At 35.1% G+C, this 23,835-nt stretch overlaps 1 protein-coding gene across 2 annotated transcripts in view; it reads left to right on the forward strand.

Moving 5' to 3' along the window:
* Window positions 1-221: 221 nt before the first annotated feature.
* The window catches only part of LOC134530932 (1-phosphatidylinositol 3-phosphate 5-kinase), a 129,121-nt gene continuing 105,507 nt past the window's right edge, over window positions 222-23,835 (forward strand). Inside the window, exons 1-9 of one of the 2 annotated variants that reach the window (XM_063366252.1) lie at window positions 222-350; window positions 3,123-3,258; window positions 4,735-4,820; window positions 8,443-8,541; window positions 12,109-12,298; window positions 13,147-13,396; window positions 15,901-16,110; window positions 19,109-19,335; window positions 20,542-20,718. In XM_063366252.1, the coding sequence (XP_063222322.1) occupies window positions 3,165-3,258; window positions 4,735-4,820; window positions 8,443-8,541; window positions 12,109-12,298; window positions 13,147-13,396; window positions 15,901-16,110; window positions 19,109-19,335; window positions 20,542-20,718 (1,333 nt within the window). In that variant the 5' untranslated portion in view covers window positions 222-350; window positions 3,123-3,164. The remainder of the gene's footprint in view (window positions 351-3,122; window positions 3,259-4,734; window positions 4,821-8,442; window positions 8,542-12,108; window positions 12,299-13,146; window positions 13,397-15,900; window positions 16,111-19,108; window positions 19,336-20,541; window positions 20,719-23,835) is intronic. The other variant, XM_063366251.1, reaches the window with a different exon arrangement.

Consider the following 23,835-nt stretch of genomic DNA (forward strand, 5'->3'; position numbering starts at 1 on the left):
CGAAGTTACGCTAGAGTTCACTGACAAGTATATTCCCTTGACCAGGAGTGGCACACGGTAATGTTGATCCTGACAAATATTCTACAATATTTGATCCTGAGTTTCAGAATACGTCCACAGTGCATTTTACACTCAGAACTTCAACTTTTCTGCACATCATCAGTTGAACATTTCTTAAAAAAAAAAAAAAAAAAAAAAAGTAACCTATTATATGCGCGTTTTAACGTGTTGGCGTATGGATTGGTCTATGATGGGATGAGAATATTTGTGTTTGCGGTGTGCAAATGTCAAATGCTCCATATCTTAAGAGACGTTATTTTATTTATTTATTTGTAACGAAGAAAAGTTTGGTAAGCCTAAATAGCAATGAATTTTTAGCCCTTTTTTTTAAATTCTGTTTCTGAATTAGCTGGACTTAATATATTTTTATGTTTTTTAGGTTATTATTTTATTTTGCTTTATTTTCCTTCCATTTCTGGGAAAAGAAATATCCCAATAATTTATAAATATATGTCAGTTAATGATAGCTGCAGTTACTCAAGAATAAGTACTTTGACTAATTTCATTATACATTTTACAAATAAAGTATAGGGAAAAGCAGCAATTGGTAAAGTATATAATGAAAAAGGATAGAAAATGTTACGAAGCGGAGAGGTCGCTTCATGTGCCGGGTAATCAGTTGTTTGTAATCGTTCTAAAACATGCCCTTAAAGGCCGGGCCACAGTAGTAAAGCATTGATAGTTGTAGTAGTAAACACTTTCACAAAACAAAACTACAACAATTATAAATATAAGCCATTACTTTTGTTTGTTTTGTATTTTATGCTTACGAAAAATTAATGTTGCTGTAGTTAGTAGTGTGTAATCTCAAGTAAAAAATCGTTAGTAACATAATAAAATCCATAATAGCCCATTGCAGATATAAATTTTTTCTCCTTCAGAAATTGGACAATGATTTTTATAGTTTAACTCGTATAAACATAATAAAAGAAAATAATACTTGGCACAGTGTACTCAACACACATTTTCATACTTATTAAATAAAGTTCTCAAATAACAAAGTAGCAAGATGTTCAGAGCTTCCGATTGAACAAAAACATATCATGGTTTTAGCAAAAACAGTATTAAGTTAGAGTTAAAACTTGCGTGAAGTCTACTTAATACTAATAACAGGATTGTGTAAATACTATCGCAATGTACGATTGTAGGTAGTCAGATTGAATTACATGGAGTTTAACTGTTAAGCCAAAGTTATTTAACAGAATCACAATATATTATTTGACAACCTTATTAAGACCATTTTCAGTTTTTTTCCTTTGTAGAGCACTTACTCAGAAGAATACCATGACATTGCAAAAGTTTTTCTCAAGTACAAAATAAAAAAAGGTACTTATTTAATTTTCACAAATAGCAGTTCAGTACTTGAATTCATGACCACATTTTCTTTTGAAATGATTGCTGTGTTATGTCTATTATTGACATTAATCCCACAAATTTTTGTGATGTTTAGGTCTGTTTGGCTCCATTCTTCAGCTAAACCTGTAAATGTATCTTTACTTACAATCTACTTTTTTCTCTTACTCTGTTGCATTGTACAGTAGGCATTCCTTGGTGATCCCTGTGGTATGCTTAGCATCATTATTTTGCAGAAAGTAGACTTCTCCATCCATGCCCAGCTACTATATGTTAGGTTCTGCTTCAATGTATTCAGTTGTACTGCCTTATCAATAGTTGCAAGTATTATGTCATAATTACCTACCCAGCTGCCTACAGGTAATTGTTTAGGAGAAAGCAAATAAAAATTTGGAAATGTACTTGTTTACTTTCTGGCATAGTTTCTGATCATTACCTACTATGTTTCAAGTATGCCTGTAAGTAGTATACTATTTTAATGCTTGTTTAGATTAGCTATATAAAAATACTTTAAATTCATGTGACTGGTCTGTTTGCTTAGGTAATGTCAGCTGTAAAAAAGACATATTATGTTTTAGTGATGTAGCTGACCTAACCAAACAAATATTTATTTTATGCAAGAATCGGCTACACATGCAGAAATCTAATCTTGGAAACATGTATATTTAGGAAAAGAAACAATCACCAATACTTCAAAATATGTACCTACAGTTTCATTTCTATATTGGAATAAAAAAGTAACACTTAAAATGATACGCTTTTAACAGAAACAGTTAAAAATGTATTAGGTATTTTATTTGAAAATGGAAAAATGTAATGTTTCTTCTGAGAATAAATAAAAAGCAGTGCAAATAATTTTTTGCTAGAATTTTCGAAAAAAAATTTTTATTCAGTATCTCATCTTATTATATAATCTAACTGTTAAAACATATTTAATTTCTGTAATGAATACTTTAATTTTTCAAGAAATATAAAAATGAAAATGTAAAAGAAAAAAAAAGATCCTAGTGGCTATCTAACCCAAGCCCGCAGATTATCAGCCCATCCATTTTACCACTACACTATGCCACTGACTTAATAATTGAAGAAAAAATATAGTTTAAATAGTTTATTTGTTAAATTAAAACTTTTACTGACAATTGTGGCGAAGTTACAAGTTATTGCTGTGTATTCAAACCCTACAAAGCTTCCAAATAAATTAAAAACCCTAAACTTTACCCAATGTATAAAGTGAAACAGTTTTATTAAAAAATATACCCACTTTTATATGAAACTCCTATTTAATCCAATTTTAATGAAAGGGACTCTTACTGCTAGCCCGTTAGTTCTCAGGCCTGCTGTGAACTTCACTAAGCCGACGGAGAATGATGATAAGTTGCCAGACCTTCTTTCTATGATTTTCTATTATGAAATTAAATATACCCGTTTTTAACTTCTTTAGGCGTAGAATTTCATAATTATATGTAGTCTATTTCAGTCTCTGGCCCATAAACTATTTATATGCAAAAAATCATGTCAATCTGTTGCTCTCTTGCTGCGTGAAAGGAGGACAGACAAACACACTTTCACATTTATAATATTAATAGGGATAACCCATCTGGGAGTTAGGTATTCTCAGAAATGTTTCACAAAGGTTTTTATTTAAAACAGTTCAGACTCTCACAGGTACATTTTGGCTGAAGGTGATGCATGCTTGGCTTGCTCCACAGGTGTGAGTCCCTGGTGAGGAGGTCACGCGGTGACCCTGTAGAATGTCTCGGTTGACGGAGTTCGCACCACTCAGCCCGGAGGACAGTCAGCCGGGGGTTGGCTCTCTCCTGTCAAAGTTCTTCAAGTTTGGGAAGAGTGAGTATATTCATAGTAATCGCCTTTGTGTGAGGAACTTGCAGCAAATATGTTGCTGATATGAACGTCTCCTATGCTAATTTGATAGCATTTAAAAATGCCATTTTGAAGATTTGTTGTATTTATTTCAATTTTTCCTATGGCATAGCAAGAGCATAAACAGCAAGCTTCTGGGTTCTCATTGGTGTGTGTTTTTAATATCCATTAATTTGTCAACTTGGTAAATTTATTTATTACAGTTCAGATGATTTCAAATTCAGGGCTGAAATACACACCAATATAGCAATCCTTCATAACACCTTTTTATAAATGAGTTTCTAAATTTTCTGCAGATAAGTTTTTTTTTTTTTTTTTTTTTTTATTTTTTTTTATTTTAGAGTTAGGTTTAAAGTTTGTGGAATAAAATATTCTAATTAATGTTATTTCCACACAAAGAATGATCTATTCCAACATAAAAACAAAAGACATATTCTCTAAGAATGCCTAAATTAAAATATTTTAAAAATATTTCATTAACATATCAACAACATACAACTAAATAGTTATTACCTCTTAATGTATAGAAATTTTTTTTAAATTTCTTTGAATTGCAATGAGTCCTCCGAGGCAGCGATTGCCTACACGTCCCACTCATGTGGCACAGAGTCGTGGTTTCAATCCCAGCACCTCGGCATATCTACAATTTATGAGCACTGCATCTGTATCAATATGGTTCAGAGCCCCCTTTTATGTCAAAGATCCCATTGGATTAGCATCTGTGTGTAGCAGTGGGACTTGAAACCCTATCAAATGAAAGTTTATTTCTACCTTGTTATGGTAACATGAGTGTGGATATAAAATTAATTAATTTTGATAGGGTTTTATGTCCCACTGCAACACACAGAGGCCAAGGCGATAGTCATTCTTCATGAAATCAATCAATTATAAGATAATTTGTTGCTGACATGTTTCATTTATTTTTTAACTACATATTTAGATTATATATATCTGGAAGAACAAATGATTTTTTATTGCACATTTTTACCACTAACGCTTTGGCTTCTAGTGGCCATTTTGTTTAGTAGGATGCATCATCCTGATGGCATGATCCTGTATATATTGATACTGTGGTGCATGATGCTTGCTGTTTTAATTTAGTCTCTCAAAATATCCTGGACATAAACAAAAAACTGGTGATATAACAATGAATAGTGATCATAAGTTGAATACAAATAAAAAAAATTCACGCAAGCCTGACATCATTTGTTTGTATTGTGATATTCCAATTTTTGTCTGGCCAGGATCTTTCTACATTCTGAATTAAAACAGCAAGCATCATGTACCACAAGATTAATATATACAGGATCATGTCATCAGTGTGAAGGGATAAACTTGGATGAGTGATACGGAACAATTACCTATTTCCACATTGCTGGTACGTACCTGATGAAAAGATATGTCTTACTGGTCATGATATGAGATTGTGTTTTGTTGCAGGTGGCATGGTCCAGGACTCCAGCCCTCCAAACTGTAACGATGCTCAGACAGACTCGCAGACTCTACAGTCTGACCCTGACAGCAGGGTAAGTGTCTCTCTGTCTCTCTCTCTCTCTCTCTCTCTCTCTCTCTCTCTCTGTGTGTGTGTGTGTGTGTGTGTGAGAGATAGAGAGAGAGAGAGAGAGTGCGTGCGTGCGCGCGCCATGCTTTGGTGGTGGGGCCATTTTGGTTGAGTAGTCTGATCCCGCACACACTACATTGGCAATCCCCCAGGTTTGATAACCGGTGAGGTCAAACCAGGGTGTTCTCATTCTCCCCACTGATGCATTCCAGCCCTGCTCCATCACGCAGGTTTGTCCATCGTCTGTCATCGTCTCAAATGACCTCAGTGTGAACAAGATGTTAAACCGTAATTCATTTATTAATTCATTCACGTCATGCTTAGCTGCATGGTTAGGAGTGTATCTTTCTGCATTATAGAATTAACAACAGGACACGAGGTTCTAAACAATATTCCAGGAAAATTAATGTATGTCCATCATTATTGTTAAACAAATATTTAATATGTTTACATTTAATTTATTGACATGGTGAGAGGAAGCTTCTCTCAACTCAGTGAGCATGATAAATCATGGTTTATGTTCGTTGTCAATAAATTTTACTTCAAAGCAGTTGTTTCTTTAAATAGTAAGTTATTAATTCCATGTGACAGAGATGGTATTTCTGTAGATAAAATTTTTATTTGGATACACATACATGGTGGGTACAGACAATACTAATTGTAAATGGAAAATATAGGAGATTAAAAAATCATAAGGAAAACCTGGTATCTTTAAGGAAGTAAGTGCATGTAAAGATTTTTTTTTTAAATTATTTTTAAATGAGAAATTGTGATAACAAAGATAAGTTTAATAGATAAATAATGCTGCACGTTCTACATCTTGCACTCCATACAGCAGTTTTGTGTACTTGAAGGTCAACAGTCTTGTAACTATGACAGAGAGTGTTTTAAAACAGACAATTCAATCATGAGGCAGGAGTGTTAACTGCTCAAGAACTTTCTGAAATTTGCTATTATAATTTCCCTCGTATATCGCAGTGGCTGTTTTGATTTATGTATAAATAGTCCCCTATTTTATCACTGGGGCAAAGAATGCATATACAGTAGCGTCACAAAAATCGCACATCTTTGAAAATAAGTTTCAGCCATAAGTTTTCCTGAGCCAATAGATGTAACCCAAACAGGTTTTCCAATGGTTTCAAGAGACTGGTGGCTTCATCCGGAAGCATGGATCAGGACGACAACGCTGCACATCCAAAAGAGACGATCGCTTTATTGTCTCAACGTCTTTGTGCAGTCGGTTCTCCATTGCTGTTGAGCTGAAACAGCAGCCCTACGCAGCTCGCAGGACAACAGTAAGCCTCTCTAAGGTTAGAAGAAGGTTGCGAGAAAAGAAAATTGTGGCCCGCTGACCTGCTACGGACCTGAAATTAACAGCACAGCATCGCAGGGAATGGTTGCAGTTTGCCAGTGAGCATAATAGAACTCTCATCCAATGGAGGACTATGCTCTTTTCTCTTGAGACGAGGGTGTGTGTTTTCTGCAACGACAGGCAAAGGAAAGTATACTGAAGACAGTGTAAAGGTTTGCAAAAGCCTGTATTGAGGAGGCAGTGGAGTATGGAGGTGGCTCATGCAAGTTCTGGGGTGGCATGTCCAGCAACGGCAAGATCGAGCTTATGTGCGTTTCCTGGACTGGTGGTTCTTGCTGACAAGGATTGCTGACTGCTTATTGATATATCACAGAGATCCTACAGAGAGCATGTGGGCTCATATGGGTTCACATTTATGCACGACAACGCTCTTTCCCACTCTGCTTTAATTGTAAGGAAGTGGTTGGGATCCCCGTTATACAGTGGCTGGCTAGAAGTCCAGACCTCAACCCATTTTTAAATACTGATAAAACAAAAATACATATATAACATTTATTTTTTAAGTTGATTTAATCACCTCTCAAACTTTGAATAAGATTTTTCAATAGATGCGATTTTTGTGATGCTGAGTGTATAAAATGACTGTAACCATGAGGTTTTTTCTCGAACTTATACAAATTGTTTGCCTCTAGGTAAATGACGGTATTACAACTTGACATCTCATCCACTTCAGGGTCATTAGGGCCTGTGAGGGATAGTATAAGATGGAGCATTGAAACATTGGCCCCTAAAAAACTCACTGGCTTACAACAATATTCACTGTGTTTCCCGCTTATGTATAACGAGACCTTCGTCCCACCAGGAATCTGAACACTGATTACCATGGTCGCAGGCGAATCACCTTGACCCTTCAACCTCTGTGTTTTATCTGCTGCACTTTGGCCTGTATTCAATTCATGAAGTGAAATAAAATTTCCACATGGATGTAACAATTTTTTTTCTTCAATAATAAAAAAAAATTCTGTGGTGCTAATCTGATAGGTACATTGCAGTTTCTGTGGTTGATACACATCAGATAAAATGCTTTTAAAACAAGAAAAAAAAAGGTACAATTTTTGTGAAATACATGAGATACACTAGAAGTTTTATAGTTCAGATTCTGTAGCAACCATACATTTTGTAACTGATAGGATAAAATACCACATGAATAAATTAAGTATCCTTGAAGATGAAATTTATAAATAAAATAATACATGTAGGGTGTTGTTACCCTTGTGTATTTAAATAAACCTTTATATTAATTTTGTTATAAAAGCCCTGTAAGCTGCTTTTAAGTGGGCGAAAGACACAACTGTATACTCAGAGGTATACAAGGGAGAAATGAAAAAAAAAAGCAACTTACTTCTCACAATAGGAAGTAGAAAAAGGATTGTATTTGAAGTAATAAATAAAAAATTGGTTGTCTCTAAAGTCGGTTAACGGACGATAGTTAATCGTGACGTCATAACAAAACATTGATGAAATGATTGCATACTTTTATAAATATATATATATATTTTGCTGTAGGTGAAACGAAACGACGAAGGTATATGATATCAATATTTTTATATAGAGAGAGAGAGTTTTGCAAAGAAACCAAAGAAACAGCTTTTGAATTGTTAAATAAGTAAACTCAATCTTGTAACCAACAACTCAGACTATTCTATTTTTAGCAGCCTCCAATATACTACATATATACATTGTGTGCTATAGGTGGCTAGTCTATACACAGCAATATCATATATATTTTTTTGTTACAGTAAACTTTAAATAAACAAAAAAATCAGAACCGCTCTCAGTGTTCGCTGTGGGAGCATTCATCTGAACAGTGCTTCAAAATGCCCATTTAAATATCACATCCCTCAGTCACTGTGGTAGAGGGAGATAGTGAGTGGAGGTTTGTTCTTTGTCCTCTGCAGCAGCCAGATGTGACATCACTGCATTATAGGCATTTTACTGGCTGGCTAGTTGCTAGTGTTGCGCATCATTTTGTTGCACTGTGGGAAAGTGAATATTATTCCTTTTCTAAATTGGCTGGTGTTAAGTAAATGTTTAAAGAAACTTTTGTGTGAATTAGCCTTTTAACTAATATAAGAATTTAAAAGAAATTTGTGCAGGTATTTTTTTGATACTTTGCAAATCTGTCAAAAATTTAATCTTGGCCGATATCTGATACCAGGAATAGATATTCAAACAAATCCTTATAAAGTTTTTTACCTGGTAATGTTCTTCACAGGATGAAGATCTGGACACTGTGGTATCCTTTCAAGCTGAAGGAAGGAGCCTTCAGAATGTCTTGAAACGTATAAGAAGCCTTCTAGTATTGAAAAGCACTGTAAGTATTTATGAGAATTAGCATTGTCTTCACTTTATACTAAATGTAATTATTAGGGGCATCAGAGAAATGTAAATACATTATTGTATACATATTTATAATTTGGGGTGAAGAAAACATGGTTGTTTGTAAATGTCACCACACAAAGAATCACACAATAATCGAGTGTTGCTGCATACCCATGCACAATATCCCGTTATTCAGAAATTCATGAGTTGTGTATTTTTACAGTTTTTCATTGAAAATCAAGATTACCATTTTTTTTTTCCAATTTCATTTTTGGAGTGGAAAGAGGAGTGAAAATTTGTGAAAATTGTTTTATTAAGACTAAGCATAGCTACTAAACAGAGCACTGTGTCATTAAACGAGGCTTTTTGAGTCCACTACAGTAGAATCTCAATCTTGCAGGGTTAATTACATATTTTTTTGGTCCAAAAAATACACCCTACATTTACTTTAACGTATGCCCATCATTTGTGGCAATCAGTTCACGTTGACTGCCTATAACAATTTTTTTTAGGATCAAAGTAATTTTTTTTTTGTGAATGTTGTCATACCAACTAATTCTCAAAACTACCATAAAGTTTATTTGTCATTACTTTATTGTAAAAAAAAAATAATAATTTTCTCTTCCTCATGCTACAGTAAGTGACACTTGTCCATACTTTCATTGATTACACAGGCCAACAATAGTTTTGGTGGTGGGGTATTTGGAACTGATTTCATATGAATTTGGTGCCCTAAATTCAAATATGGCATTAGTTTTTGCCTAGGATATCAAATTTCTATGATATAACATTTTACGTAATTTAAGGTTAAATCCGTGAATCAAATCTAAAACTTAAACATGAAATTCTTATTATTAAATTACACAAATATTATTATATTATAGAATATCATTATATTATACAAAAATCATTATATAATACAAATATTATTCGTATATACTATTGTTGTATATGTATAAAAATATACATAGTACCAAGTCATCGATGGAACCAACTAGTCACTCAACACTTTGGAAGCTTCTTTTTCGTGAACTTCTTGAATATACTATCTTGGAACAGTCCCTTTTTAAACTCCAGCAATAATCTGCCATCATGTGCGTATCCCATTTTCCTGATAGCGACCCTCCATAATTTTAATATCTTGAAATCTTTCACATTGCTCCTCACTGTTGTCTCCTAAATTTTCAGGAAAACGGTCCAGGTGGCTGTGTAAATAGTGCACCTTAATACTCATGTTGCACCCAAGGGATTTGAAATTTTTAAGCATATCGTTTAGCAGTTCAACATGGTTTTCTGCTTTTCGTTGGCCCGCAAAATTTCCGACAACTGAAAAAAATGAAGTCCAGAGTTTTTGTTCAAGCCTCATTCATGGAATTTATAAAGGCTGGTCATTAATGAATTTTCTTATTTCTGGCCCGTTAAATGTTCCTGCTTTAATTTTTTCCTTACTCAAGTGAGGCCTTTTTTTTCACCTATAAATGCATAGCATGATCCATTCTTATCAAGAGCCTTTACAAACTGCTTCATAAGGTCTAGCTTGATATGCAGTGGAGGAAAGATGATTTTCGCTCGTTCAACTAAGGGTCCGTTAATAACGTTTTTTTACTCCAACCATGTCTTCTCTCTTAGGCCACTCTTGACTAACCCAGTGATGTGTTTTGTCTCTGCTATCCCAGAGGCACAAGAAACTAGGATATTTGGTGTGGCCACTTTGCTGTCCAAGGAGAAAGTTTACCATTTTTAAGTCCACACAAATCACTCATTGATGTTCACGATACCTTATCTTCTCCAAGACCAAAGCTATGGTGCTATATGTTTTTTTCATTGTCGTTGAGTGAGCAATTGGTATTGAACCATATTTGTTCCCTTTGTGTAGAAGATCACATTTCAAGCTTCGCTTATTTCAAAAAGTAGAACTGATTGGAAAAAAAACTAACTTCATATGTATTTAAATTCTGTGCCCCAAAGATACCTAAAATCAGTTCCAAAATCCTAGGCATCAAAAAAAAAATTTTGTTGGCCTGTGTTATTAGCTGCAGGGTGAAGGATGTCTGAATGTGAATTTGACAGAATTGAAATAGTCTTTATTTTTGTGGTCACTCTTCTAATACTTTATTCTTTGTAATTCAGGTTGTTTATTATCCTAGATGATATCACTTGTAACTAACACTTTATAGTTGACCGAATTAAAATGTTAGTACCTAAAGATTATTAAAGGAAAACAACTATGGTAGACATCTATAAACATTTCTCTTTGTAATAAAATGTTGCCCATGTTCATGATCGTCGCCACCATGGTCTGAAATTCAGATTATCAGTATTGATGGATTGGATCCCTAGCTTCTCCAATCCAAATCTCCCAATTCAAATTTCAAAAAGTACCTTGAATCCACACCTAAGATCAGGGTTGACTGATATAAACCATAACTTTTAAACAATGGTTTAAACCATGTTATTATACAAAAATAAATTTTATGTTTTTTAATAGACTATTTTAATTTTTTTTTAAATTAAAGGTTCAATTACTCTTAAATGACAAGAAATGTTTGGTCATTAAGGTTACTTGTGATTGACAGGAACAAAAATTAATATACTAATCAAGAGATTATTTAAATTATCTGAAAAAGTTATAAACTTTACCCAGCCAAAAACTACTCTTAAAAATTTTTAAAAAATAAATATAAAATAGTCAATTCCCATTCTATAGAAAAATTCCCTTTCTGTGATTTAGTCCTAGGCATGATTTGTAGATTACCTGGCCTTCAGTTATTTGATGTTACAACTTGTCTGGTTTAACATGATTAACAGAAAGCATGTTGTTGTTCTTTGGCTTTCATGTGAAGAATTTAAGGATGATTCAAGATAAGGTGTGAGGACTAAATTTAAAGAAGTGTATTTTAGATCAGTATGAATGGTGTCTAAGATAATTAATCAATTTCAATGATATATATTTAGTTTAAACGTGGTGAATTGACATAACTAAAGTATTAAAATCCTTGTTTAATCCAAACAAAATTGGTTTAAACTAAGAAAGGAAGTTTTTTTGTAACCTAAATTTTTTTAATCCTACCTAAAATCTAAATCTAGGTCTACAGGGTCAAAAATAAAATAATGCCCAAAAATTATGGAAAAAACCTTTAAATGTTGACATCAAAACCTATGTTTGCTTAATGAATACATAAATTTTATTTACATAAATATTATTAAAATACTATATGGTGGGGAACACTAACAGGATAGATAAAAAAAAACAAATGTAGAATTAGTCAACTTCAGCGTTGTCATTCCTGAATTTTTTAAATTACTGCATTTTCTCCAATACGTGTACTTTTGAATTTTTTTCTGCACAATCTTAAATATTTCAAAAACAAGAGATTAGACAGTTTTAATACAATTTCTTGGACATGCGCCATTGCATTCCCCATCGCATGAACCATTTAAAAGAACGTAGATAAGTTGGTATTGGAGGGTTTGTGGATCCAGTAGTTACTGATCTGCCCTTGAATGCAACTGGGTTGCCTCACTGTGACCCAGCGTCGAGGGCGCTGACTGTGCGCAGGGCCTGCAGGCGTACAAGGACACGGACTTCAAGCAGTACTGGATGCCAGACTCGGTGAGCAAGGAGTGCTACTACTGCGGGGAGAGGTTCACGACCTTCAGGCGCCGGCACCACTGCCGGGTGTGCGGACAGATATTCTGCTCCCGCTGCTGCAACCAGGTGATCCCTGGCAAGATCATGGGCTGCACAGGTACGAGGTAGTGTGGCTGAAGAAATAAGTCATGACAGCGGGTTGTTTCATTCTCTCAGGCCAAGTTGGCTATCTCATCTTCTTTATGAATTGATTTTACTTTAAGGTTATTCGTATAATCCTCTTGCTTTTGTTGTTGGGTCACAAATTTGCTCGACAGACAATTTACTACACGTTATTTACGAGCTTTAAAAGATGGCTCAAGTGATCATGATTATAATCAATATTTTACTGCTTACGCATCACACGCCTCTTTGTCCGTAAGTGCCGAGCACTGCACTGGCGTGCAGTCTTTGTGTAAGTAACGCACTTCTGTTGTACATAATAGTGATCTTGTGATTTTAACCTTGAATATTAAGAGGCCACTCCAGTGTTTCAGGGGCACTACACAACCCGCGTTAACCTCATAAGATTCAATGCTATTTTCATTTTGCTTATAACTTATTAACTAATATAGATTTCGAAATGATGCTTGCTTGATATGTAAGACAACGATGCTCTTATCAAAGCCCCTTTCTTCAAAAGCATGCATAAATTATGGTTTTATACTAATCTTTACTAATATGTATGTGTATTTTCTAGGTTTGAACCATAATTTATGCACATTTTTGAAGAAAGGGGTTTTGATAAGAGCATCGTTGTCTTACATATCAAGCAAGCATCATTTCGAAATCTATATTAGTTAATTAGTTATAAGCAAAATGAAAATAGCATTGAATCTTATGAGGTTAACGCGGGTTGCGTAGCGCCCCTGAAACACTGGAGTGGCCTCTTAAAGTTAAATGTTCCCTGCACATCCCTATACCATTTACAATACTGTGTCTGTGCGTGTGTGTGTTTGCGGCCAGGAGACCTGCGCGTGTGCGCCTACTGCTGCAAGGTGGTGCTGTCGTACCTGCAGTCGTCGGACGCAGAGGAGGACCTGACGGCCGACCTGCGGGCGGTGCAGGAGGACCTGCTGACCAAGTACGGCAGCGACGCTCCCCAGGCCTCGGCTGGTCCGGGCGCCGGCCCCGGCGTCGCGGACGCGCAGGACAGCACGCCCGCCCGCAGGAAGACCTCCCTCTGCTACCAGGAGGACCGCTTCGCACCCGGCAGGTACCGTGCGTCCATCGCTGACAATAGATTACAACTTTATTCACGTCTCGCCGACATCGGGCTCATCACAAACGATTAGTAGCAACAAGATTCTATGGCAAATTCGATAAAACCAAAACAACACCGAAAAACGTGTCAGTTAACGATATAACAAGAGGTCTGTATTAATCGTGATTCATGGATTCGCATTATTTTCTTAAACGTTACTAAACAGTGGGATATGTCTTTTAATGAATGTTGATTATCTTTTTTAATTTTTTTTGATTACCAAAATTACTTGCTTATTTCTTTGTAAATGATTCTATTCACAAATTTTTGTATCTTTTTAAGAGTATCCACAAATTTTTAGTTATTTTATTATTTCTTTAATCATCGAACAGATGCATGATGCACAATAGCTATGGTACATTGACCATATGTATTGTGTATTATAGTACACTACACAGAATTCAGTGTTATAAATTATTATATGCTATACACAAAATTATGGTATGTGATGGCAGAAGATAATTACCGTAGTATTAAAAAAAAGGGGATCAAAATGAACGCCCATCTAGGTTCCCCTTTGCTGATTCAGCACTTTAAACAAAGGCTTCCTTGTTCTTTTCAGTTGCCCTCACTCTTAAAGCCTTTAGCCTTTAAGAGCACAGCAAGATCAGAGTTGATGACTGTTACTGGCACTTGTACGCCAACCATTACCATTCTCTGTCTTTTATTTCTCCAGCACTGACGAGGCATGTTTTTTCATCACTCCCACACCCTTCTTCTTTAGAATATGTTTTTTTCTTATGCCCTTCTTGACACTCCTGGTCATGCTAGTCTCGGTAGTTCCATCCCAGTCAGCTACATTCTTCCCAGCCACAGATTTTCAATCCTAATGACCCAATGACATAATCTACATTCTGAAGGACTGGGTTGTAAATTTTGGGGGAGGGGGCGGAGTCCCTGCTCGAGCTGAAGGTGTTAGGTTTTGCAAAACAAAGGATCCTTAAAATTTACTTCTCTGAAAATATTTTCTTGTAAGTATAAAATAAGTGGGATGGATCTATTAAGTAGATTTGAAGAAAGACTACCTATTGTAGCAGTTACCATGGTGTGACTTCCATAAAAATGTATATAGTTTTTCATTTCATGGTCCATAGACCCCAAAACCATTGTCAACTAAAAAGTCAAAAATATATATAATTATATTTTATGGGTTTGATAACAGCAGTAATTTTGCACAAATCTCTTCCAAACTTATACATAAAATAAAGTAATGGAAAATCTCTGTCAAGTTTGTTAATAGGCCAAAAGGGGAAGGTTTTTTGATATATAATGACATTATTGCATTTATTTGAATGTATCATAACTTGTAGGAGTAATATCAAAAACGTAGTCTAAATAAATTTTTGATACAACTAATAACTTTGAGGTGGAAAAATTGAGTGATGTGCAAAAAACTTTATAATGCCCTTAGTAGGCACACCATTGTATTTATTCAAATTGTTTTTAAATCTTGTAATTGTTGTCTATAACTAGTCTGAAAATTGTTTTGGTTAGACGAACCATTGCTACAATGAGTTAAAAAATAAAAGGATAAAATTAAAAAAAAATCATAATTCCCGTACCATATAAAATATTATCTCCGTTCTTATTATTGTAAAATCATAAAATATTATCTCCAACTTTTGTATGAAATGATTTTTTATACATAAACCATTGCAGCAAGGTATGGGGAAAAAACTAAGTGTTGAGAAACAGTAAGTTCTCAACTCCCGTAGTGGGCACACCATCAAATCCATTTTAATTGTTTGCAACCCATATAGATATTGTCTAAAACTTTTGTTTGAAAGTATTTTTTTGGTAGCATAAATTGGTGCAAGGAGTTTGAAAAACATGGTTAGAAATTTTTAAAAAATTTGTACCATGTGTACTATTCAATCAGTTATTATTTTATTATGAAGCATAAAATCAACAACTTTTGTTTGAAAAATATTTTTATACAACCAACCATTACTTCAAGGGCTAGAAAAAACAGGGGTTGAAGGACCAAAAAAGTTAATAGTTTCCTTAGTAGGACCTTTATCAAGTTGGTTAAAATTGTATGTAAACCTTATAAATATTATCTAAAACTTTAGTCTGAAACCATTTTCTATACAACCAACCATTGCTGCTAAGAGTGTAAAACAATCTACATTCACAATAAATATAGACTAGAGCAGTGAATCCTTGGCAAAGAAATGGCAACGAATGGTCAAAGACCTTCTGTTAAATTTCTAGGTGAATTTTTTATTTAATTGACAATTGTTTGTGTTTTTTATTGACTCGTGTTAGGCAGTGGGAAACGTACATGCGTTCAAATTAATGTAGCAGTAGTATGTTACCATTTTTATTAAACTTCAAAAAGATAATTGTACTTATTTTATAATTATTTATATAATTATTAAATTAGTATTTTAAAACATTCCTAGTAGATACTTTTACGAGTGAGTGGTTTATGGCTGGTGCTGTGACACTTCCAGAGCCCAAAGCGCGGGTTACTTGAGCATGGAGGAGGCGTGCCGTGCACTGCAGATGTCGGCATCGTTGCGGGCGCTGTTCGACGACATGTGCCACCCAAGCTCTGGGATACCGCTTCAGACCCACCGCTTCCGCCTGCGCAACCACCACAACTGCTTCCTGGGGAGCGAACTGGTGCAGTGGCTGATCGCACAGTCTCACGCCAGCACGCGGTAACACATCTCACCAGACAGATGATGTCGTCTGTGTTGCTTCAGTTTTACCAATGGCACTCTGCACTCGGCCATGAGGTCATGCAGTGGTGTCACTATTTGCTCTTGTTACATTCGGTGGCGAAGCTCCTACGGAAGCCTTTTCTTAAGAAACCGAAAGATGCCATATTGAGTTAACTCTGTATAAATATGTGGTAAAATTATTGTCCTTCATATTTCATAAACAAACAAATTTTAAAAAAAAGGCCAACTGTTTTACGTTACATTTAAAAAGTACTTTTCTATTTAGTAATAAAAAAAATGATTTTTTCGGAACATCTTTTGAAAATGTTATTGGAATGTAAGTGGTTAACACACCTATTTATTAGGCATGTGCGAGAAAGATTTTTTTGAATTTGAGACGAGATCGAGAAATCAATTTAAAAATTCTCGAGAATCGAGTCGAGATCGAGAAATCTGTACTTTAGTTAACAGGATAATATGATCCAAAAAAGTAAAACTCAATAATCTGACAAACATACATAATTATTCAATAATTTTATCAAGTATCCACAATTGCAATTGCAATTACAACTTTACCTTTACACTCAACAGTTTATTTGCCTACTGTCGTATGTAAACATACGTTATTGACTCCATAGTCTATACAGTTTCCTTGAGCCATGGACGGTACTTGATCATGAAAGTCTGAACATTCACCACTATCGATATGTCACTATCGATACGGACCGCAATTTAAACATCATGTTGCTTGTTATAGACTGCTGGCCGTGTGTATAACCTAAGGCCATAAAACAAAATGCAATCGCGGAAGAATTCTGCAGTCATGTTTATATTTTTATTTTTTACCGTACCGTTTTACGTTGATACTTGATATTGATACCGAAAATGATTTATTTTTAACTTTAATGTTGGTTTTATTAACGGAAAATAATCATTTTCTTCTGTAATTTAATGTGATAACCACAGCACAATTCATTGTTTACGTTTACCGTTTCATGTAGTGACTTGTGAACGGAAGTTGTTCGTTTTTAACTTTTTAATAATTTATCGTGTATACTATCGTAACAAGTATATTTTATTTTATTCGATCTACATTACGTTGAAGATATGTTAATTATTTCAACACGCAACGCAAAATGCTGCCTCAATATATTATATTACCTAACCTATTTCTTGTTTACAAAATTCTCGAAAATTCCGAGCCAAAAAAAAATTATCTCGAGACGAGATCGAGAAAATTTCTGTCTCGACTCATTCTCGATGATGCCGAGACTCGCACATCACTACTATTTATTAAGCTATTCTGTTTACTTATCTTGTGGAAAGTGTCATTTGTTTTATTATTATAACATTGGATTCTCAAGCCAATTTGCAATATTAAAGCTGAGGAATCAAAAAAGATAAAAAAAAAAAAATTAATGCGGAATGGTGCATCATTCGTAGAAGCTCTTGTGGAAAGAGAATTTATTTTAGAATTAGATAAAAAATAGCATATTCAAAAGGGATGTCGGATGACTGAAATTTTTCATATTTGTGTGTGTGTGTGTGTGTGTATATGTGTGTATGTGTATAATATGTGTGTGTGTGTATAATATGTGTGTGTGTATAATATGTGTGTGTGTGTATAATATGTGTGTGTGTGTATAATATGTGTGTGTGTATAATATGTGTGTGTGTATAATATGTGTGTGTGTGTATAATATGTGTGTGTGTATAATATGTGTGTGTGTGTATGTATATATATATATATATAAATTTTTTTTCTAGATTTTTCTAGTCTTATTTTTATTAAAACACAGCTGTGATGATTTTATATTACATTCCTGTACATTTATTTCATATAAATTTTTGAGAAATTTCAACTAACTCCTGCAATAAAATATTGAACATTATAATTATACCAATTATAATCTACATATCTTATTTCTTTTTAATGATTTATGGTACCCAGTTTTGAGAAAAATCAAACTTTGTGGACTTCAGTTCAAAAACTATTGACCTAAATATTCTCAAATTTTGTATAAAAGATGATCTGTGTGGAATAAAAAAAAAAGGTCCTAAAAAGAATAATAAAATAATATTTCTAGCAACTCCCCTTAAGTATCCAATTTTGATGGATGTAACCTGTTCAAGTTTTCCTGATGTGGGGCATTTTTAATATCTATTTGAATAACAGCTTCCTGCTCATATTTCATAACACTTTAAATGTATGCAGTAGTGGTAACTCCCTAACTATAATATGTACCTGTAACTGAAATGTAATTTCTTGTAAATTATTACTTTTACAGCAGTCATACATTTCATTTTATCATGAAGATGCACTGCAGGTTGTTTTCATTGCAGAGTATAAATATATACTTCTTGAGTTTTAAAAAAAACTTATTATTCCAATGAATATGGCTTTTAAATTTTAATTTAATCAATAATAGAAACTTTTATGCAATATTTAGTGTATTTTTGTGCTTTATTATTCTAAATTTAAATAAAACTATATATTGCAAATTTTTTAAATTCCGATTGGTGTATTTCCTAGACACCTCTAAGTACTACTAACATTTCTTTTTTCATGTTATGTTAAATGTGTTTGGTGCATGTTGCACAAATATACACATTGAAGATATCTAATTAATTTTTATTATTACTATACCTATCATAACAAATTTATGTTGATAAAATTTGCAATCACTTAAGAGCTTTAATTATTATTTGATTAGCTATAAGTATGAAGACATTATTTGTGTAATTTGTTGAAAATATGTGAAAAAGGAGAATGTTTCTTTAATTGCATCAACTGTAAATAAATTATATTATTCAACCATATAACACACACTAGTTTGGAAATGCAATTTTCAATTCAATGATGATAAAGCTTTAACAGAGTAGTTTATTGTGTCAAAAAAGTGCATAATTTCATAGTTTGTAGTTAGTACTAATTGTTTAACAGAGACAGTAATTGTAACTTGCCGTAACTGAGAATGTTCCGTGTGTTGCTCAGAGATCAAGGAACGGCGATAGGGCAGGCTCTTCTCGTGGCCGGGTACCTGGACCCTTTAGTGTCGTCGGAGCACAACTTCGTGGACGGCTACGCGCTCTACCGCCCGGTGCAGAATCTGTCACCCCATCACCGCAGCGAGCCCGAGGAGAGCCAGTCTCTCAGCCAGGATGCCCAGGAGCCTCTGTGGGTGAAGCAGATTCTGCAGGACGACCCTTCGACTGCACAAGGTCTGCATTTGGCCTCTGGCACGTCCTGCGTTACTGGTGTGGGTTCCCTTGAGTTGGCAGTGTATATCACGCATGGGTTTCTGCAAATTATGTTATTTTAATTTTATTTCAGTAGAATGTCAAATCAGTATCAACTATTAATCATTTTTAGAGTCAAATTTAAACATACCTACATTAAACTTTTTTTTTTTTCCACTCTTTGCAGCAGTCCAATAAAAATTCATGCAAAATAAAGTAAACTGTAAAAGAAAGAAATATAATTTATGGAATCATAATATCTGGTGTTAAATGCAAGAAAAAGAGTAACATTTTATATTTCAAACTTTGTTTTAAATTTTTAATAGTATCATTATCACAAATTATTTGTTACATGTATTACAATAATGTAATTGCTATGTTGCAGAAAACAAATCAAAATGTCTCGAGCTTCATATATGTTAACGTTTTTTTTCATTTAAATATTTTGTGAATGAGACCCAGTTGGTGTATGTTGGTTCATCTATTGGTAACAAACAAAAAAAATTTTTTTTTTTGAATTGTTGAATCTTATATCATATTATTCATAAATATCAAGTTTTTTTGTTTAATACTCTTGAGAACCCTGTTTACCTACTTATCATTCTTGTCCCCCATATGATTGGTAGGGTGAGTTGATAGCGTTATAAGGCATTGGCTTGCTGCCAAAGGTGAGCGTACAAGTATGAGAGAGTGATAATGTGACAGAATAACAGAGGGAATGAGAAAGTGTGTAGAGAGAATGCGTGTCTATGTGCTTTTGCTGCTGTTTCTGCACTGTGATGGGGAGAGACAAATAAAAGAGGAAGAAGTAAAAATAAGGAAAAAAAGTATGCCTGGGCCGATCTCCCACTTTGCTGTTCATGTCAGTGCAGATTTTGGTTAATTTGTATTTGTTATTTTACCCCTTCAAAATATGTAATATCTGTATTAATACAGGCACTTATTTTGAAGAAATTCATAGTTGATGTTTTTAATTTGAAACCTTCACAAGTTTGTACGGTTTTGTTTATTTTCAAAACATTTTGAAGCCCTTACCTCATATTACTCAGAAGTATCCAGTGTTATTTTTATCAAACTACCTACTAATCGTGAATTATGATTAGTTAGTATTTTTCAAGTGTGTGTTCATTTTCCTTAATTTGATTTGTACATATTGACTTGTGTGTTAATGCTGTTTGTCATTGTTAGACAGCGAGAACGAGAGTACTTACTCGAAGCAGGATGATAGTGGCAGCCTCCCGTCGTCCGGGTCCTTGTTCTACCTCGACCTGAATTTGGAGTCGAACACGGCACACCTGGGCAGTCGGCAGAGAGACGACTGTGCCAAGACAAGCAGTCCCAGGAAGAGTGACTCGCACCGCACCGGTACAATTTCAGCCATTGTAATCCTACCAGTGAATTAGAGTGTTGTGTCTGTGGCTCATATTACAGTAGAACCCCGATTTAACGAAGTGCTATGGTTACCGAAAATGTTTACTCTAAATCGATGTTTCGTTAAATCCGATTTACCTATTTTCAATGACCCCCGCACTCATAATCGCGTCCCTACGTTTCCATATCGTAGACAGGGTCGACGGCGATATCTTGTGCTGCCGTGCTATCTCAGACTTTGTCAACTTTCGATCTTAAACGTGTTTGATCTCGCTCGTACGGCCCCCGGTTCGTACGAACACCTCAGTCGTACGTACAGATTTTCAGAAACCGTGAAAAATTAGGCAAAAAAATATATGAAAAGTGTAAGAAATACGTTAAAGTTTATTAAAATACAGTCGCAACCTGCAGCGTTTATAACAAATACGAACTACATACACATTGTGTCACAGTAAAAAAAAATTAAAAAAAAAATGGCCGCAAATTGATGGAAATAGCGCGCCGTACGCGGAGAAAGGTAATTAATTGTACTCAGTCAGCTGTTGTTACGGCGTGGCGTAGCCGCCGGCTGGCTCTCTCTGTTCGCTGAGCTGCGCATGCGCTGTATAACTCACTCAACTCTCCGCCCAGACTCGTGACCTTCCATCAGCAGCCAGCCAATAGACGCGAGCTTAGCGAAAAAAAAAATAAAAGCTCCACCGCCCGTGTCCCAGTTTTGTCCAGTTCTAATACCAGTAACATAAACGAATCGTCAAAAAAACTTAACAAAGCCGATATCCAAAAACAGTAAATAAAGTCATGTACAGTAGAATCCCGCCGATGCACGCGGCAGTGTCTAGCTGAGCTCAGTGTTTCCACTATCGCACGAAAAGCCGTCTCAGCTGCCATGTTATCTTACCCGCCCGCACACACGAAAAGCAGCTGTGGTAGCTTCTGCGAGTGCGTAAGAAACTCGTCCGGCCAGGCTGGCGGTAGCGGTGGCTTGACGTCATATGACGTGACGCTTACCTCTCCATCCCCTGCTAATTCTTCAAGGCTCATCCCTCCCAGAGCTACAAACCATGTAAAACAACCCCCCCCCCCCCCCCCCTTTTTTTTATCAACTAATATTTCAACACATTCCCTCCCTTATTACAAACTTCTGCGTGAGAAACTGTCAGCATCCTCCTCCCCTCTCACACCGCGTGCGACAAAAGCCAGGTTGTATAGTCCATTCTCGGTAAAATAAATATTTTTATGGGCTTATACGACTGTCCTTCGCCGTTAATAAATACTTTATAAGTTAAAGTTATTATGATACAATTTGTTTATTAGTCACACAGCAGTTTCTGCTGAAAAATCACTAATACCTCGAATTTTATTGAATAGAAAAATTTAGCAGGGCCGTAAATATATATTTATTTTAATGCATAGTTACTTTTGCATCTGCATTCCAACGTTTTTTTTTTTTTTTCCCCGCTGCGAAGGGACGTGGGAAACATAATTGCTTGAGCTGTCAAAATAAACAGCGCTGACGGCAAGGGTGGGAGCGCATCCTGTCGGTCTGTCGCTGTGATTATCTACTCCAAAACATCAACGTCCGAACAGCACTTATAAAAAATGTATTCCAAATACTAAACACCCGCACAAAGCTCTTACTGAGAATAATAATGGCGTATTGGTGTGACGTGGTCACAAGTTGAAGAAACCTGGAGGATGGGAAAAGGAATATTTGAAAACGTGTGATTATTGGCTAGCACTGTTACTATGCGGGCGTGATTGGAAGATAACGTGGTGAGTCAAGCCAGGAACAAGGAAGGGGGAGGGGGATGCGGACAAAGAAACCCTTCATGACGTCATGTGTCGCGGACAGTCTATCTGTCCAGGCGAGCGCAATGGCACGCACCTACGCAATTCAGTTACAGCGCCCGGAGTTTTTAAGCAATTTGAACAATTTTTTTTTTATTTTTTCGTGATTGGACAGATGATGCAAAGGCACATATTAATATATAGTACCTCCATTCTATTACTGACACCACAGAGTGTATTTTTTAATAAGTTTCCGTTACAATTTACTTTCATTTTTTGGAAATCTATATTATTATTTTAATAAATTGGTGTTTTTTGATGGTTCCTGAAAACCTTTACGTTAAATCGCTGTTTTCGTTAAATCCGTGTTCGCAAAATCGGGGTTCTACTGTATGTGCATTAGTGCATTAGGTGTAGTTTGGTTGGTTCCTGGTTACTTTGAGCTTGAGTCTTGTCGACTCTGAAGTCATTAGTAGAGATCTGCTTAATTTATGTTATTAATTGAAGACAGGTTAGGATGTAATCAACCACTGAATTAAATAACTTTTCCATTGTATCAAGAACGGTTTAGTAGAAATGGACCGAGTCTCAAAAACTCAATCAGAGTCAAGTGAATAGGTGAAACTCAACTCGACTCGAAATTCATTTTTATTGTACTGCATCATTATGTTGCCTGTCTCCTGTGGCATGGATGAGGGATTTGACTTATGGGTGACATACAAGGTATACTGTACGGTTAAATACCATACACTTGGCCTGTTTATCATGGAAAAACACTGGAACCATGGACACCAGCACTGCCTTGCAGGCATTGTTTAAAAAAATAGACTGGACTTAAATTTAACATTGCCATTTTTGGGATATGTGATGGTACTGGAAGTGTTTAAAAAACACTTTCAAGGCTTGTGCAGTTAATAAATATTGTTTGAAGAAGAAATAATCCTTTCCTGTATTGTATTTGTAAACATTACTAAATAACAAAAGAAGTGAACCCTTAGGTGGTAAAGGAAGGCAAAATGTACTACACATATGGGTATACTCTTCAGTTCTATACTTTTTTACCTGTACTCTAATATAATGGCTGCCTATGAAAATGATGGAATTGAATTACACAGGAAGAATGTCACAAGGAAGATCAAAAGGATTTGGGAAGAGCAGATAGTTAAAGCAAGGATTGTGGTACAGAGGAGAAGAATGGAACAGAGTGAAGGAGAACAAATGGTGGAATGATAGAGGAAGATATAGGCATTTTACTTTGCTAACCAGGCCATAGGCTAGACGCAGTTTTACAAGTGGTATAAAATGTTTGTAATAGAAGATATA

This window comes from Bacillus rossius, chromosome 3 (assembly GCF_032445375.1).
Source record: "Bacillus rossius redtenbacheri isolate Brsri chromosome 3, Brsri_v3, whole genome shotgun sequence".
Taxonomy (NCBI): Eukaryota; Metazoa; Arthropoda; class Insecta; order Phasmatodea; family Bacillidae; genus Bacillus; species Bacillus rossius.